The sequence below is a fragment of the Argiope bruennichi genome, chromosome 6, assembly GCF_947563725.1.
Source record: "Argiope bruennichi chromosome 6, qqArgBrue1.1, whole genome shotgun sequence".
NCBI lineage: Eukaryota > Metazoa > Arthropoda > Arachnida > Araneae > Araneidae > Argiope > Argiope bruennichi.
Window position 1 is genome coordinate 96,863,011 of NC_079156.1, and position 20,772 is coordinate 96,883,782.

Here is a 20,772-nt window from a genome sequence, read left to right on the forward strand (position 1 = left end):
GAAATTACATAGATATGTTGTTTGTTTACAGAAGAATATATATATATATATATATATATATATATATATATTCTCAGACGAACATATGTATCAAGAAAAATTCAAAACACATCTTACTTGATTTTCAAAACTTACTTATAGGTTTATTCCATTTGAAATAATTATTTCATAAATTTTAAACACCTGCTAAATGACTTATATCATAATAATTTATAGAAATAAAATAATGCATGTTCATATTTTAATAATTTAATATTATAAAAGATAGATTAGATTTTTTTTATAAAAAAAAACTCTTTTCATGATTGACATTCCTTAAAATTCCAAATACCAACAATAAATTATTTTTATAGCATACACATAAGTCAAGTTAATTTATCCACTGTAGCTGTTCTTCAGCAATTTAAACTTGGTTTTGTTTTTCTTTATCCAGGCTTACAAATACATATTCCAAGTGAGATGCAATAAATTGTAGGAACCTTAATATTCTAACCTTGTTTTCAAAAGAATCTAATCAAAATAGGCTTTCAAAAATTCATATTTCAAACCAATTAAATTTGAGGTAAGATATTTATGCATATTTTTTTACTGTGAATGCATTAGTAATTTAAATTGTACATACATTTTTTTTAAATTTTAATTTTCATTCTTAAACTGCAATGGTAAGAAGCAGCATTTATTATCTATTGTTTAAGGTAATATAAATTTCTGTGAATATAAAATTAAACAAACCCAAAAAAAAGTAGAAAACAGCCCTAAATTGCTTTTTAACAAATTGGGAAAATTGCTGATTATATCTTAATCGATGCAAATTTAAATAATATTAAATATTATTTAAATAATGCTAAATACAAACATAAAATTTCCAACTATTAATTCTTGTAGTATCATAATCAGCAGATAAAATAGCTAATTGTTTTCTCTAAAAATTAAATCCCAATAGCTTTACCTAGAGTATAAAATTATAATAAACCAATGTAAATCACTATTAAACATATATAAATTATGATTAAAAAAAAAGTTTTTACTGATATGTATATAACTCTTATAAAGTCAGTATTGTGACCTTATATTTTTCAGGTACAATTTTGTTCATTTGTGTTATTAACAATTAAATATTTAAAATTTTAGAGAAATCAGTTTACGATACTACAAGTAAGCATCAATTCCAATGAAACCAAAAGTAATTCAAGTAACTTTCCTTCAAAGAATAATACAAAATCTGGATGTACAAACATACATTTTATCTAAAGACAGAAAAAAAATAGCATTTTGCATTTGCATAAAATTAGGAGGTATTATTACTAGTTTGACAGAAAATTAGAATTATATACTGCATTAGATACTGATTTTTGTTTTAGAGTAAAATAAAAAAAAACAATGAAATGAATGTACAAATTTGTGTTTTATAGAAAATACAGGAACATTAAGGATAAAAGAATAAATATGTCATGGTCAGAAGGCAAAAAAAATCACTTGTTGAATACAAATTTTTTAAAAAAAGAGGATTTTATTTTTTTAGATCAAGATTTGTTAGAAATTGAAATAAAAAGAAACTCATGGTAATATTCTGAATAATTTCTTCTGAATATGATTTTATATCATTTTTTTAGTGTTCGTAGAAGTATCAATTAATTAATCACAGATAAAAAAAATAATACAAATTTATAAGAAGGAAAAAACCATTTCAACACAGCTGCAAACTTCTTTGAGTTACTTTGTATTACTGATTAAATTCAATAAGATATAATTAAACTTATTAAGAATTCATTCTTTATATTACAAACAGCTAATGTATATCATCAATTTGTATTACATATTTAATCAGCAACTGGTGCTTTATAATAAAAGGAAGGAAAAAAAATGTTTTGAAGAATAAGTTTTAGAAAGAATAAATATTGAGTCTAATACCATTTATTTGAAAATGCTTTTTTCAAAACTGTTTGAAGATTTAGAGGCATATTTAAAATAGCTATCACTATAATTTTATGTAGTATTTAGATAGATTAAACTATATCTTTAAAAAGTCTCATTTCATTACTATTATATAATCTGATTGTAAGAACAAACCTCACATCAAATTAAAATAATCACAATCATAAATTAAATAATCAAATGATCATTTTTATAACTGCATATACAAGCTTTTAGAATTATTTAAATGTTAATATATAAATGTATTTATCAAAATTTAAAATTTGAATGAACATGAAGATTTTTTTTTAATTCATTTGTATCATAAAAAAAATTTCAGTTCTTCATTAATAATACTCTAGATATCTTTCACAGAAAATCTATTTAAACATTTTAAAATAGCAATAAAACAGTACAAAAAAGGTATACTTAATGACATATTACAAACAGCTTACAAATGCTCAAGTTCGCTTATTTTTAAATCACATGAATATTACCACAGTACTGTTATTTATCCAAACCCTTAGCTTCCAGTTGTAAAAGTTGGACTAAAAAACCATCATTTGGTCTCACTTCCCTTTGTTTGCGGATGGTGCGCAATGCTTCTTTGGCTTTCATATTCTTTTTGATCATAAGGTAAGCAGCCACAAATGTTGCAGATCTTGATAAACCCATCAAACAATGGACAAGAACTTTTCCTGCAAAATGAAAACATACTTTATAAAAATCCAAATGAAAAGACTTCATTCAAAATAAATAAATAAACAATAAAAAATATAAACATTTATTAAACATTAAAAATATAAACAAAGCAAACAATCAACTGTTATTATAAATACAGTGTCTTAAAATTCAAATGTCAATATTTCAATGAACAATATTAAAATGATACACAATTGAATGAAACTCACAGAGATATTAATTCGATCATTGATTCATGCAAATACACACATGTTATAATTTGACAAAAACATTATGTAGCAATGAGAGAAATAATTAATATTCTCATATTTCAACAATTAAACAGCTGAAATAACTGAAACATTTGCAAAACATATTTGCTATGCAGCATGAATTGATTTGTTGTTTTTACAAATGTTAGTATGATAATTATATTGATTTCAAACTCGCAATGATAGGTATTTATTATTTCTAGAATGATATATATCATATATATCATTTTTCAGACACAAAAACTTTTTTTCCAACCACTTTCTATTAGGAGCAAAATTATTTAAACAAGAAATTCCTGTGATATTTGAAACTAATTTACTACTACATACAATAAAAACTAATTAGCCCCAAGTAAAAGTGTTAATATACACGGAAAAATTTTTTAAACTGAAATGTCTCAGAATCACATAAAATGGTAAAATAATTATTAATAAATAATGAGTATTATTAGATTAATTCAAAATATTAGAGCAATAGAATGTAAAGAAAACAGTGAATGTGTTTTTTAAAAAAATGCAATTTTAAAGCCTTTAAAAAAAAGCACAGTAACGCTTTTTTTTTAGTTGAAAAATGAAATGCAAACTAAGAATTAATATAATTCAATTCAACATATCTCTCTTCTAATAACTAATAAAAAATATATTTAAATTAAACAGCAATAGACAGTGATGAATATGTTTAGAAAATGAAATTTCTTACTGCATATAAAAGAAATACTCACCACCACTACTAACACCATCATCAATGAAATTGACACCCTCATCAAAATAATCAATTATTCTTGTTCGTGGAGCATCAATTAAATCAAAGCCCAAATATTTTATTCCTGCATCAGCATAGAAATTTGTTCCTGTATTAACTTGACCAAAATTTGAACCTTCTGCTGTATTCAAGACATGAGTGATACCAACAGCCTGAAGAAAGTCTTTTTTCCTAGCAGACCCTCTAAATAAAATTAAAATTGACACATTTATATATTTTTTTTTAAATTAAAACAAAATATAATTCAAAGATATAATTTTTTTAACATTAAAATGTAAAAACATCACAGTGTTCCAAAAATGAAGTTCATTAATAATTATTTAGCATTTAAGCATATCAATAAATAATTTTATTCTAAAATACACATGATGAATTTCAAAATGAGTAACTTTTCTCACATCTGCAGTATAAATCATTGACTATATAAAAAAGTATATAGATTAATCATGTCTTTCAAAGTATAACTACTATAATTTTCACTGCCCTAGTCTGTTACATGTTCCAAAGAACTTAGCAAGCTTCTTCAAAATGATGAACTGCTGTTTTAATGAATTCTACTTTGCTATAAAAAGTTTATTTGCTAATCTGAGACTAGCTTTTAACAATTTGATGTTTACTTGGCACAACTTGATGCCACAACTGCAAGTCCAGCATTTCAATACTCATGAACTGGAAATAGTTAAATACACAATTAAAATTTGTTTCAATATCTAATTAACTTTAGGAATAATACCATATCTATAATAATACATTTTATCAAAATAATTGTATTCCCTTCAAGAACTGATAATGTAATTACACACACACACACATACATTTCTTTTTCTATTCAAATAATTCTCTTTTCTATTCATTTATTTATATGGATGAAAAAAAAAAAATTCTGTAAAGGTGCAGATTGTTAGCCTGTAAATAATTTTAATAAAGCAATAATATTAAAGAACAGTAAATATTGAAAATACATTTTAAAATCAGAATTATTTACAATAAAAAAATCTAATGTACGAATGAATGAATATGATCAGAATATTTAATTTAAAAAAGCATTTAATGGTATTCCTTTTTTAAATATCACTTTAATACCTTTCTTTATCTGAAACTTCAGTTATTAATCGGATTAAAACTGGTCATAAGATATACCAATAAATAATCTAAAAATGATGTAAATGGAATACCTAGAATACATATTCTGGATTATTTTTCAGATTGAGCACATTTAATATAAACACAATTTAATAATGCATCTTTAAAGAATATGGACTTTTTCTTATTTTTTGTTTACTAAATACCTGTTTACTACACATAAATGAGAAGAAAAAAAAATGCCACAAAATATCACTTTTTAATAAATAATCCATCAAAATGTATGACTACCATCTTAGCAATATAAAATTGGCCAATATATTTCATTTTAGAATTTCACAGTTTGCCATTAAATAGCAATATTCAACACATTTTTAATTTAATGATAAAGAAATTCTGGTGAGCATTTGAAGAGTTGTTAAGAAACAGGAAAAGAAAGCTTTTCAGGCAAACTTAAATTTCCTTTCCATAAAAATATAAATCTAATCTTAGTTTGTAATACCAAGAAATACTACACAAAAAAACAAATACTTACTCATCACCAACAAATATGTTAGGATATACTTCATCGCAATCCACTCCGCATATCAAAGCTTTCGTCATTTCAACAGGTGGTTGCTCCAAAAATCTAGGAACCCATGAATAACCTATGACAGGTTTAGTCGGTGGATTTGTTTCATAAATAACCTGTAGTAGCTCTTTTAAAGGATCAAGAGAAGATTGAGTAGCCATGTTAAAAACTCTTCGATAGGCCTAAAAATAAAAATTTTAAATATAAAAATCATATGTAGAGTTAGTACATAATTCCAAAACACAAAGAAAATTATACTATTTTCAATAACAGCAAAGTTATTAAAGCCATTTATTTTTCTACAATGATACTATTTAACACTGCTGATGAAAAACCATATTTGAGAAAATAAAATCTTAACTTTTGGCTATTTTTCACAAAGTGACAAAGGTAATTATGAGCAAAACAAAAAGGTTTAAGAATTAACAGCATTCAAGATAATACTATGAAATGGTGCCCCCAGAAAGAAAGGCGGGAAAATTAGTAGTCTGGATGCTTCTTAATTTTTTTTTTTTTTTTCTTTTTTTACAAAAAAAAAAAGAGAGAGAGAGAACACTAATTAGAATTATCATTCTTGATATATGATAATCTGGCAGTAAATTATAAAATATAAAATAAATAAATAATTCAAAGCATTTAGGTTTTTACAAAATAATTTTGCCATTAAAACAGTGTATCTAGTAAGTTTAACGAGAGCATCTTTAAACTTATTGTTTCTTATTTTTCATTTTATTGTTAATTGTTGATAATTAAAAACTTTTAAAGAGTTACTTAAAACTTGTTTTATATATATTATTAATGAAGTATATTTTCAATATATTTTGGACTACTACAGAAATACACAAGATATAGAAAAAAGTATTATATTAATATAAGGAAATAATATAACAATAATTTAATTCAAAAGAAAAGGTAAATAAAATTTTCTAGCAATAAAATAATATGAAATAAAAAAATATGTAATAGTTTCAGAATCAGCGACACACTAAACAGAAAATAAAATTATTTATTTTTAGTAATCTAAGACATGGATTCATGTCATGCAATGACATGGCAGAACATTAGCCTCCTACTGATTTTTTACGATTTGTTTAAAAAAAGAAAAGAAAAAAAAACTAATTTTTTTTAAAAGTCTCATTTGACTGAAATTACCGAGCAAATATCTTGTTTTACGCAGACGCTACATAGAAAAACACATCAGATATGTACTTCCTTCCACAATAAAAGTAAATAAAATTAAAGAAACCCTGTCTGAAAGTTCCGCATTCACTATAGCTAAAATATTATTTCAAATGTCAAGTTGTGTGTGATTGTGCAGACATGAAACCATTAATCTAGATTTAAAACAAGAAAAGGCAAATTTTTTTATGTCCACATACGGGATATATACACTCCTTTAAAAATATTTTTCAATCTAATTTCTATAATAATTTGCAAAATTTGAAAAGTCATAAACCTTGTTTAGTGTAACATTAATCCATTTGTACATCTAAATTTGGAAATGAGAATCGTGAGAATACAAGGACACACAAATCTCCGTCAATTCAATGTTTTTAATTTGCTGTTTTGTTTACAGTTATCGAACAGTTACAGTTATTCCAAAACATTTAAGATCATTTCTTTTTAACTTGTAAATATATGACTTATCACATGACAAAATTGGTAATGCAATCCAATCTAACATTTAATTATACATTATCACCAATGCACCACCATATCGACTGCATGATATGGAATGCGCTCCAAAAGTAAATTGTCATATTTATCATGTATAACATGAGCACCGAGTCAACTGTGATGGCTACGGAGGGCAAACGAATCGAGCCTGAAAATGAATGTCTGTGATAAATGGATATGCCACCTGAGGTAGCCCCGACATCAAGGCGTTAAACCGGATCAACGACAGATTTCAGAGAAAGAACGACAAACAATACTGAAGTTTGGTTCAGCACAGCAATTTAATGTCTACCCGGAAATGTACCTCAAAATGAAGTAGATAGCGATCAACTACAACTAAAGGGTGAGTGGGAGACTTTTGTGTTAGTCCCCCCCCCAATGTTTAAATAATGATAGTTGTAACGAAACTTTCGAAACGATTATAAATAGAGAGCATGGATATAAAGAGGACGGTGAGATTATTACTGAGAATAGGATAGATGAATCAAACGCTACCCCCCACGGGGAGGATGAAGAAGAAATAAATAACGACGGCGAATAAAATATAATTAAAGAGGTAGGTTGTTTAAAAAAATAAGAATAAAACCAAAGACAGCTCTTTTGGCCGGCTTTAGGTCCAAAAGAAAAAGCTAAGCTGAAGGGTCAGTAAGGAATTTATCCCGAGTAAGAAAACTGCTTTCAGTGAGCCACCAATCACCCAAAATAAATATAATTTATTAAATTGAATAAAAGATGCGACCCACCCCCTTCCATCTCAAACCCCAATAAAATCTCACACATCACTATGCGTAGAACGGTTGAATACAAATAAATAATTAAGACATCTAATAAAATATTATACTATTTTACTGTTTTAGACTAAGAAGCCTATTAAAATCGTTATCAAGGGCTTACTGGTGAATACCGATGTTGACGAAATTAAAACTGAACGAACAAAAAAAGAACTCCGTATAGACAAAATAAATTAACTAAAAAAATATAAAACTAAAGAATTCCTACTTATATTTAAATCCACCTTTTAAAAATAAAAAACATCCAGGAAATCTATAAGTTAGACACCCTTTCATATAACAAGGTTATGGTAGAAAAGTATGAAAATAAGCAAAACCACCAATGCCATAACTGCCAGCCATTGTAATCATGGGTCCAAGGGATGCAAATTAAAACCAAAGTGCTGAAAGTCCCTAGTCACCGCCACCCAAAGAAGGAAAGAAAATACCAAGGAAAAGTGCATTAACTGCAGTGTGCCACACGTCACTAACTATAGCGGTTTTCCCCCAATATTCCAAATTATCGATAAGCAAAACTATTCGGTAGGAGAAAGGCTTCGCGTTTTCGGCTGGAATGAAAAGCGGGATACCGTTAGGGCTATTAGACCGGAACTGTTTAAGACAAATATACAAGCAATCGCTGAGGCACGAATCCCCCCCTTCTCTCTCAAGTAGCTAAAAGAAAGGATCAACAGATCCAAAACTCAAACGGGTGCCCCCTCCATCAGAAAATATTCAAGATGTTTTGGTCTCACCGCCAAGTTAGGCAAAATATTTAATGTTATTAATGACATACCGGATACATTGCAAGCAGTGCAGAGTAGAGATAATGTATGGGAAAAGTTACTGATCTTAACTGAGACACTCAGTTTCTCTATAATACCTCAGCTTAATGTGCTCCCCCGATTTGCCTTTTGGTATCAACTCCTAGGCCTGCTCTCTAACCCTACCGGACCTGACCGGTGAAGCTTTGCTTGATAAGGCAAATTATTATTGAAGCTTAATAACATAATAGTATACATAATAAATTGCTGTGATTGTCTTTTTTTTTCAATTTCCCTTTAATTATAATTATAATTATCTATAATGTTTTTGCATATTTGTTGTAATATACTTATTTTTAAAAAAATATATTCATTGTATATTGTCTGTTACAAACCCACTCATTCCAGCTGAATGAAAGATAAAAAGCAGCGAGCCTAGGTGCTTCCAAAGGACCCCCCCACCACCACCACCACCAATAATAACTGTCATAACATGAGCATGAATTGCCGACATCGATCGCTGTTTTGATTTTAAATGTTCTATTACAATTTTTTTTTTAAATTTCGTTCGAGTTACAAATGATTTCGGTCTATCCTTTATTAATAATGATTGTGAATAATTTATTCGAAACTTTGTGAGCTTCGAAATCTGTTTTGTAAAAGTTTGGCAAAACATATATTATTTTACAATACTGAAACAAGCAAACTGTAAGCTATTATTATTATTATATTGACCAATATTTTATTCCGGTTATTGAACAATATTATATTCGATATTCAATGAATCAATTCCCAATATTATAAATATTCCAAAAGCAATTTTAATTACTTATTAGAGTATGAAAAAACATCAATTTTTTAAACTACTCTTTTAATTATTTTTTTAGCCTAAATTTGCTGTTTTTTTTTCATTTATCGTGACATTCTGATTCGGGATTTTTTGGTTTGTAAACGACGTTTTATCCATGGGATCAGCGGGACTAGAATGCGACTATCCAGAGAAACTATGTATCAATTATAGAAATTGTGTAGTTGACTCGATAAGAATACTAGGCACGTCTAAATCTAATTTTTTATTGCCTTTTTAATTTGCCAGGTTAAGAATGAGATTTGAAATCAAATAGAATGCACTTTCACTCGTAAGTAATATTTGCTATTACAATAAGTTATAGAAGCTGAAAAGTAATAGCTTTTAAATAAATGTGACATTAAGAAATTTTTATATTTCCAAAACTATTTACTATCTTTTGGCTTTAATTTAGTTTATGAAAATTAAAATTTCAGTATAAAGGAAACAGTAAATTTTTCTGTAAAACAAAAGTTGCTAATCAAAGTTTTTGATAATTTTCTTCAACATAATAAATTTTGCATTTTCTATTTAGATAAAAACTTAGCTGAAGAATCTTAAAATTTTTGCGCCTATAAATTTGGCAAATTATTTCCACCACAGAACACTCTGCTTTCTTCTGATAATGTTTATTAGTCAAAGTGAGCAGAAGTTCGTTATCAGCCGGGAAGGGTTCGACCGCAACTCCAAGTGAAATGATCCATTGAAAATCCATAGAAGAATTCTTGCATAGAAGAATTCTTCTAAGATGCCCAATGTACTATGCATAATGGGAAAAAAATCATTCTTGACATTAGCACATGTCTTTCCTCATCTAAAATAAATTCCTTCTTCACCATCCTTGAAATATCATATCTAAAAATCATTATAATCATTTTTCATAATCCAGAATGAAAAGATTAAGCTATCCAACTAGAAATGCATTAAACACATCACACTCGACTTCATGGGAACTCGAAATGAACAACAAATTCTAAAGTTATAATGACACTTCTGTTTTATAATAATTTTGCCATGTGAATTCTGAAAATAGGTATTCAAAATAATTTTAAAAAGTGTGATTTAAACTTAATTGCTGAAAAACTCGGTGAAACTATGATATAAAATGGTATGACTTAAGAAAATTAATTGGAAATTTTGATATATTCAAAACGGATCAAAATAAAATAAGTCATAATGAACTGTGTTGAGTGCATCCTTTATAATAATAAACAAATAAAGGAGAAAGTCTCCTGAATCTGATTCCCAAGGACAGTATTCCTTTGAGCACATGACACATTGGTTTCGTTGGTCACCTGCCTCGAGCAAGAGATATATAGTAGTAGATGCATTTAATAAATTTGTTTAATTCTACCCGTGAAGACAATCTGATGACGGAGACAAGAGTTGGCCGTCGTCAGCAGTAAACACACTACAAAAAAATTTATCAAGATTAAACAAGGTATTTTCGGAAATCCTTCGAGAATTATTTACTTACTTCGAGGACTACTGGAAGGAAGAAGGAATTCAGTACATGCAAATTATAACAAGAGTACCAAGAGTAAACGATCATATAGAAGAAATACAAAGAGCCTTTATCCCAGTACTTACAAAACATAGACAATCCTGCGAAGTTCGTGTCAGATATCCAACAAATTATAGTATTATTAACAGTATTTTCAGCAGATTCACTAAATTCACTTTGAATTGATGACAGGCATGAAAATGCAAAACAAAGTAGACCTAAGAACCAAAGAAATTCTTGATAAAGAATTCATGTATTTCATACTTCAAGAGAAAGAAGCTTTTTCTTGAAGAGGTCAAAGCGAGCATTTTCAAAGTATAACAGTAGATATAATAGATTTGAGGAAACTGCTCTTCTCTATAAACTAAACAACTTGGTAGAAGTAAAAAAGAATCATTTTAGGAGAAGATCTGAAGCGAAGACACAAGTTCTCCGGACCTTACAAAGTAGTCAAGATAAACCCACATGATCGTTACGATGTTGTAACGATCATTTATGATTACGTACGTGGCAAAAGTAGGACCTCATAAAGGGTCAGAAGCAACTTCCATTTCATAAGATCATGTTAAGCACTGTACAGGGAATAGGAAGGAAGATTACTAGTAACCCTGATGCAATACTAACTAGATATCAAAACATTCCATACTTTTTTTATAATCTTTTTTTAATTAATGTCTCTATTATTTTTTATATGATTTTTGATCACTTGTGTGTTTCTAAATTCGGAAGACTTCACATGTCGAAGGTCATGTGATATGATAATTTATTTCCAAGAGAGGGCGCTCTACCCTCCTTTTATCAGATATTAGAGTGAGCAGGAGTTTGTTATGAGACATCAGCAAGGAACAGTTGGACCCGAGCTTTAAGAGAAATGATCCATTGACACAAGTGTAATTCTTGCTTGGAAGTATTCCTTTAAGGCAGCGATTCTCAACCTGTGGGGCGCGAGTACACTAGAAGGGGGGCGCGAGAATATCCAAGAGAAAATATTATTTAAAAAATTGATTAACTTACTGAAAGGAAAGCACACATACACATAGAAAACAGGTAACATTTCGACATATTAAATAACTTATTAAAGTAAAACAACTTACTAAATCAAAACTTACTTAATCAAAACATACTAAATTAAAACTAATTTAATAATTTTTAGTGACTTCCTGGGGACATATTGCAGAGCAAAGTTTTTCGAAGGAAGGCTTAATATTAGAAATAGCTTCTCTCAGTTTTGCCGTGCTGCAATGTGTCCAGACGCAATGAGGCGATTTTTGTTTTACAAGTGCTTGTATACCTTGGAATCTTCCGGACATTGAACGGGCACCATCGGTGCATATTCCGTTCTATGTTTGCCTCCTTCATATAATCATTTAAAATAGCAAATAATTCTAGGGCTGTTGTTTTGAGTTCTATTGGTTTGCAGAAAAGTAGTTCTTCTACTACTGACATATTATCACAAAACCGAACATAGGCAATTAAATGAGCATCTTTATTACTATCTGTTGCTTCATCAAGCTGTATTGAAAGCAATTTGTCACGCAACTTCAAGAAAAGCTGACACTATACATCTTCAGCTATATCACCAATTCGACGAGCAACAGTATCATTGGAAACAGGTGCGGACTGCAATTGTTTTGAAAAATTATCTCCAAACAAAATTTCTACAACCTCAGTTGCTGTTGGCAAAATAAGTTCTTCATCAATGGTGTGAGGTTTTTTACATCTGGCTATTTTATATGAAACTTTGTACGATGCAATTAAAGCTTTTTTATTCACAGACAAAATTTCTTTAAAAAATAATTTTTGCTTTTTATATGATTTTAATTTTAATTCGAAGAGTTCTCTGGATTTGTTGACGTACTCACTATGAAGTGCTTCCAAATGTCGTTTAAGTTTTTTAGGTTTCATGCTGCCTGCGGCCAACATTTTTGAGCAAATGATACACAGGGGCCTTCTTCTTCATTTACTTCAGTACTGGTAAACCTAAAATTTAAGCATTCTTGAGAATATTTTCTTGATTTTATTTTCGGAACCACGCTCGTCTGTGCACTTGTTGATGCTTGACTGTCGTCTACTGCTCGCTTACTTTCGCTTAAAAATTTATCCATGAATCTGCATAAATCTGCTCCGTAAATATTTAGTGTGGTGAATTGCAATTAATACGAAAACATATATAACATACACATTCACGATATATTCGATAGCGATAGAAGGTGGAATAGACTGGCTGGAATTGAAACTTGCATTATCAAACATTTTCCTTCTTCCTATGAGAAAGCATCTGCGCATGCTCGAGACGGCATCGGTTGTGTGGATTCTCTTCCACAAACATCACTTATTTTTTTCTCTTTTGTTTAGTCATGCTTCTATTTTATTTCTTTTATTATTCGAAAAAAATGTATTCCCAGTTTCTAAATTTAGCTCACCCCGTCTAGATTAACTCCCATTAACGAATTTTTCTATTTTCATATTCTTTTAACATTATCTACCTGTTTTGCTTTCATTTCAAAAATAATATTTAAATTTTCCCCACTTTCATTCGCTTCATCTGTTCAATGCCGGCTTTGCAAATGCCAGACGTGGTTTCTTGCCAATGTTGGCTCGCTTTTACTCTTTTTCTGGCAGTTAGTTAAAAATAATTTAAAAACAGAATGCAAAATACTCAATATACATTATTGTTGTATACTTTTTATTGTAAGCGGGGGGGGGGGGGCGAGTTGAAAATTATGATTGAAAACTGGGCCACGAATACTGAAAGGTTGAGAAACGCTGCTCTAAGGTGCCCAGTGTACTATGTATGGGTGGAAAAAATCATTTTGGACAGCAGCACACAAATTCCTACTTCATCCTTAAACACTGATATATAAAAATTATCATAGTTCTTTTAGTTAATCAAAAAATAAAAATTAATCTATCCACGTAGACAGATACATTAAAAGCCATCATACCCACATAAAGTTATTATTTTCTTTTAATTTTCTTCTATTTTATTTTACATAAATAAAGGTCAAGTTAGGACATTTTTTTTTAACATTTATATATATATATAAATGAATTTCGGTTATCGCATTACTTAAGGTAAAATGAATAAACTGTTATGCAGTATTGTTAAATACAATTTACAGTAGTGTTATCACAGCGTTGATTATTGTATAATTTACATTATAATGTTTACAATATTGTTCAACGCTGTGTAATATAGCACTACCAATAATATTTGCACAATATTTTTAGCTTTTAATGATCTAATTTTTTTTTTTTTTTTGCAATAAAATTTCAAATTAAATGAGTAAAGCTAAAACTAATATTTTAGGACCAGAATTTAATTATATCGATGCTTTTAAAAATTACAATATTTTTTGAATATTATTACATATTGTTGATATGGTATTCAAATTTTGTTTAATATATTCCCAAAATATTATGGTCCTATTGGGGATCAGTTTATCTGAAGAACAGGTAATCAGTGAGCAGAAATGTAAAAATGAAGGATATTAGGTAGTCGAAAACTTTGTATTTCTATTTGCAAATGATCAAAATTTAACGTATTCGAAATATTACAGCACAATTATTTAATATCCATGCTACTTTAATTTACGCAATACTTAACGACTGTTTCAGGTGCAGTTTAAATTCGTTTGAAATGGAGAAAAAAATTAGAAGCTTCTTCAGAAACTCCACTGATCTTTAAGCACTATAATTCAAGCTGCTTACTACAAACTTTTTGGCATCTGCATTTGAAAATGCTTTGCTCCTCAATATAAAGTTGTTTATTTACAAGAGTCCCGAACCAGTTTCCTTTTGAAATATTTATGGTGATAAACTTAATGATTGTAGTCTTGTAAGAAATGAACTTGAATATAGGAGTTTATCTTGCTTTAACAAAAATAATTGTTTCACTGTATTTTTCGACCCCTCTCAAATCTGATTTCAAATTGAAAGAAACACACTATTTTTGTCTTTTTACGTCACCTCCGAAAGATATATTGGAAGTGAAGCTTCGTGTCGCTTCCCTACAGAGATTGACGACGGAATATTTATAATTATCTTATCTCTTATCCTGATTATTGCACTATTGAAAAGTAAATCTTTGAAATTGCAATCACAGAATAAAAAGTTAAAGAGTATATCTAGATTTCATAATGATGAACGATCTTATGTAATAATTTGGAACATGATGCGTTTTCGTAATCAAATAGTGGTCCAAAATTACAATATCTGCCTTCCTTATAATATGAAGAAGATAATTTAATCTAGGATTTTTAATTAGACATTTCTCTGAATCCATTTTGCTTTGCTTGTGGTGATAATCAGGGCCGGCCATCTGGTAGGTGCGGCGGATTCCATGCGTCGGAACCTCGCAATTGAGAGGGCTCCAACACGATCAAGAATTAAATCATGTTCTAAACAATGAACAATCTATCACAAAAATAGAATTATGCATCCTTTAGCAGATAGATTGCAAGAATAAATTATTCCTGTGTCAAGAAATGATGTTCTTAACAAAATTAAAGCCGATATAAAAAGCAACCACTTACTTCAGTATCCAAATGAATTGTTTGCCTGATATTTCCCTTAAGGAAAACAATCATTATTTAGTACGTAAATTTTGAAGAGAAAAGATTAAAGTATAAATGAGCCATTTATAGAATTTATTGAAGTAACAGATGTGACTGGAGAAGTATTAGCAAAAAATCTATTGCAACGATTTAGTGAGCTTGATTTAAAAATTATAAATAGTAGAGGACAGGCATATGACAACGGTAGTAACTAGAAAGGGAAATATAAAAAGAGTACAATAAGCCGGCTCTGATGGTAATAAGCTCTTTTCATATTCAAATAACACAAAATGTTCTGCTTTACTGCAACAAAATCTTTGCATATTTTAGTAAATATTATTTACATTCAGATCATGTAAATATTCATTCGATAAAATCATGAATATCTATTAACATATATACAGGGTGTTTATAAAGTCCCGGACCCATTTTGATGTTTAATAACTCATAAAATAATAAAGATATAAACACACTTATGACATTTATTGATGAAATAACTCATATATTTTCCTTTTCAGGTTTGAATATTTTTACTTTTGTAAATATCGTCTGCGCGTGTGGTTAATTTCAGATAATTTCATTTTCCAGTCTAAATATCTGTACTTTTCTAAATATTGTCTGCTTATTAATTGCATTTTTCTCTCTTTTGTTTTTGTCAACTATTGCAATGTTATGTTTACTTTTGATGTGTTTGTTCTATGTAGTACTTTTGTATGTGATGTTTTATTCGAGCGGATATTAAGGAGAATGCATACACCACAAGAGAAAGCACAGATTTTATGGTGGTTCATAGAAATGAAATCGATAGTGCAAGCACAGAGAAATTTCAGAAGAATTTACCAAAAAGATCCTCCATCCAAAAACAGCACCTTGCGGTGGAAAAAGAATTTTCTAGAAATTGGAAGTATCGAAGATAAGAAACGTTCCAGACGTCCTTGCACAAGTGATTTTGATGTTGAGCGTGTCAGAGAGACATTTTTACTCAATCCTAGAATATCTGTGAGATCAGCGGCAACAGAATTGGATATGCCAATTTCGACGGTGTACAAGGTTATTAAGAAAAAATTAAGACTGCATGCATACAAAGTTCAAATTGTTTAAGTTTTGGAACCGAACGATAGACCTAGGAGGATGGCCTTTGCAACAGATATGCTAAGGAGGATAGAAGATGCTGCTGATTTTCTGAAGAGCATAATGTTCTCCGATGAAGCATCCGTTCATGTTTCTGGCATTGTTAATCGCCATAATGTGCGCAAATGGCTCTGTGGATGCCGACATGCTTGTCGCTACCTGGCGTGAAATTGACTATCGACTTGATATTCTCCGTGCGACGAAGGGGGCACACGTGGAAGTTCATTGACAAGGGTCATGAAACTTTTTGAGTCTATTTAACCATTTATGTTATTAATTTAAATCTATCTTTATTATTTTATGAGTTATTAAACATCAAAATGGGTCCGGGACTTTATAAACACCCTGTATTTTTAGCTAATAGTGTATGCCGCTCAGACTGGGCAAGTTATTGGAACTAAATCAACCTCTGAAAGCAAGTAAAAAAGACAATTATACAATTTTTCTAGTATTTATATACTTTTTAAATAATGTTTACTAAAAAATCTTTTCTTGAAGTACTACTATTGTAACTTTCATTATCTTAGTCAGTCACTTATCTAGAATGATATTAGTTCAAAAGGGCGATAGATTGGAAATTTTGATATAAGCTTAATGCTTCAACTACACATTTATTTAAAATGACTTGTATTTGAAGCACATTTAATGTATTGAATATATGAAGGCAGTAGCTTTTATGTACGAATTTATTTATTTTTAACTATTCGGAATATATAACGCTGCATGATATTGAGATAACGTAAGATAATTAGAATTGCAAAAAAACTTTAAACATAAATTCAAACAAATATGGAACGTTCTGATATGTCAAATGTATCTATCCAAAGGGTTAATTTATTGTCTTTTCATCTTTAAAAAATTATATCGAGCATACAACCGATAAATTTAATGCTAACGAAAATAAATGCTTTCCTTTTAAAAAAAAATGTAAATATTGACGATGATTTATGCATTTTATTAGCTGTATGTTTTCTATTAGCTGAAAAACATTTAAGAAAAATGTATAATTAAGTATACTTATAACACAAATATGACATCTACACTAAACAATATTCATATTGTTGCAATATTGCAAATGTGCAACTATTCAACAAATAATGTAATAAAATTAAAGTGCAAATTTTATTTAAGTAAAAACAGCGTGAAAGTGTAGCAAAAGTAAAATTCAAGTGGGTTAAAATAAATGTACATAAAATAATAAACACTGGTAGTGAAATCCAACATGTTTAGTTACAATATCTACAATTTTGCAGATTAAAATATTTAAAATTTCACTTGGAATTAAACATTTTATCAAATTGCTTAGTTACCATTAAGATGATCAAAAAATTCACAAACAGTCAATATAGAAAATGTCATTTAAAAATCACTTAAATTACATTAAAATTTCCTATTTTGAAGAATTCAAATACTTATATCAAAATTTTTCAGAATAAATTAATGATAGCTGATTTTTGAAGATATAAAGTGTTTATATTTAACAACATGCATTGCAGGGATGAAATTTTTCAGATGTTACTTAATACATAAAAATACTATCTTCTGAATTTTGTGAATTGATTACATTTTTTTTAAGCAATGAAAAAGAAAACTTCCTTTCAAGACCGGAAATTTCGACTGTTTAATTTCAAACACTTTATTAAAATGAAAATACACACACACACACAAAAATGTTCATTACAGATAAATAATGTTTAACACCACCAATTTACACACAATTTTCATTTTAAATATGTCACATAATAAATATAAAAATAAAAATGTGAACAACAATAAAAACAACTTTAATAAATTGTATTTTTCCCATCTTATTTATAGCAAAATCTGATAGTAAATGCCAAAGAAAAACATTTTGTCATTATTTTTAGATCATTTTAAAAATAAATACAATTTCCATCAAAATTTTTATTTTGTATACAATTCGGTTTTAAATTCGTTTAAGAAAAGTAATAGATGAACATCAATTTACCAACACAGTTTACAGTTCAATGAAATTGAGGTGGAACTTAGGGATTACCTATAAAGGGAATTACAAATCACAGTAAACGACATTAATTCTATATTAAGTCTACATAAAATAATAGTATAAAGGTGGCAAAGGGGGTCTTTTATTGTATCCTAACTAGCTTATTTGAAAAAATAATAAATGTATACATAAGGTTTTTAAATAAAAAAAAGATTAGATACTGCAATTGTTTTCAGATAATAATTGCAATTTATGATATTAAATTCCATTATAAAATTAATATCATGAAGTATCTAGTCTATGGAACATCTAGTCTATAAAACACTTAGTCTAAAAACATCCATAATTATAAAATTGCTTTCAATACAGCAAATAGAGATATTTTCATTTTAACATCAATTTAAAACAGAAAATCAAAGTATAACAGAAAAAAAAAAATGCATCAGTGACAGTCATTTTTTTTTGTAGTTATCTTGTCTCAATTTAGTTGCATGACATTTAAACAGCTTCATACAATTAAACAAAGAAGTTTTTTCAGATCAGAGAGATTACGGAATAAAATTATGAAATTTTAGCATCTGCGCACCCCCCCCCCCAGGCTTAAATCGGCTGTCTTCGAAAAGCGGGCTTGCCCTTAGCAAGTGCCATAAGAAACAACAACAACAACTGTCTCATTTCTTTAAATGCAAAGTGTAAACTGATTTAATGAACAGTTTCAAAGATCAAACATTTGTCAAGAAATACTAGTGAAACTTATAGATAAAAGATTTTGTTTAAAAACAAAAAGAAATACAAGGATGTCATTTATAAAATAAGATTTTTTTTATTGTAATAACTGAAATGAAAAATAAATTATAATAAAAAAATACAATAAAAATTTTATAGTTTACTAATAACTAAGCTACAAAAGCACCATCTTTGTTCACAAATTATATCCAGTTATTTATTCTATTTAGTCACATACTTAAGTACAACATTCACTACATAGACAAGGAGAAATACTAATGTTTCTACTTTAGAAATTAATTGAAAACTTCACTCCTCTCCACTTAAAAATCTTTTAGAAACTCCTCTCAATACTGGCACATAATGATATATCCTTAATGGATATTTGTAAAATTGTATCAAATAATATTAACAATTTTTTTGCACGATATCTAACATAAAAATAGATAATAATATAAATATCATTCTATGCATATGACGGCACAGTTATGTCACAAGATGTGAAATAATAAACCATTTAATGAGTCAAAATGAAATTTTAGTAGCCATTGGCATCAATTTTAAATATTATATAGCAAGATGCTATTCATCAAATTAGAAACATGCAGTGTTGTTATAAGTATATTTCAAGAGTCAAAATATATACATCCAAAAGACTTTCTTATACTTTTTATGATAAAGAAAAAATTCTTACATTTTATACTAGACATTAAAACTTCAATCACTTTATAGTTGAATAAAACTTCATATTTGCCCCAACAATATTTAAAAAATATTTTGTATCCAAATATCAATAGGAATCTTTAGCACGAACATAATTTTTGATTTCAATTAATTTTGTAAATATATATATATATATCTACAATATACCCTCTAAGTAGCACATTTATCTTTATCAGCATATTAGCTGATATAGAACAAGAGAAATAAAGACAAAATATACTTTAAATTGGAAATATATGTGAATACAGAAAGAAAATAAAAATTAAAATATTGAAATGGAGAAAACAGAAGTAAAAAAAAAATCACCAGAAATGCTAAAGGATTTACATCTTGTAGTATATAAGATATTTTAAAGATAAAACACGAGAAAACAATACAGTTTCATTTTATCACTAATCAAAATAAATTTCTTTAAAAATAAATTCAAATAGCAAAATAATGCCTTTATACATTTATAAATGAGCAACAATTTTCTGTTTTCTTTAATAAATCAATGGAATGCAAAAATTGTTTTCTTTAAAAGAAGAATAATTTTTGCATTCCAACTGCGATTATAGAACGTAATCAACAATTAATATGATGCATTTTTATATTAGTTTATTGAATTTTCAATACAGAAAAAAAAAAAATTAAAGTTAATCACAGCAATGTTGCTCAATACAGACAAAACAATATTATATATACATCACAGAAAATACCAAAAATAACTAATAACACATTAAATATCTGTGCTTCATTATTTTTTTTAAGAATGTATTCCACAGAGTTTCTTAGATACAAAGATATTAAAATGACAAAAAAAAAAAAAAAAAAAAGGTTCATGA

General features: G+C 28.2%; 1 protein-coding gene across 2 annotated transcripts; it reads right to left on the reverse strand.

Moving 5' to 3' along the window:
* Window positions 1-928: 928 nt before the first annotated feature.
* LOC129972421 (dual specificity protein phosphatase 3-like) lies at window positions 929-6,863 on the reverse strand. 2 transcript variants are annotated; one of them, XM_056086557.1, is made up of 4 exons: window positions 6,437-6,539; window positions 5,249-5,466; window positions 3,590-3,813; window positions 929-2,612 (listed from the first exon to the last, which is right to left on the reverse strand). In XM_056086557.1, the coding sequence occupies exons 2-4, from the start codon at window positions 5,443-5,445 to the stop codon at window positions 2,422-2,424; spliced, it is 612 nt and encodes a 203-aa protein (XP_055942532.1). In that variant the 5' UTR covers window positions 5,446-5,466; window positions 6,437-6,539; the 3' UTR covers window positions 929-2,421. The 2 variants fall into 2 exon arrangements, with proteins under 2 accessions (XP_055942532.1, XP_055942531.1); XM_056086556.1 differs by lacking the exon at window positions 6,437-6,539 and adding an exon at window positions 6,741-6,863 and having other exon boundaries at window positions 931-2,612.
* Window positions 6,864-20,772: the final 13,909 nt, after the last annotated feature.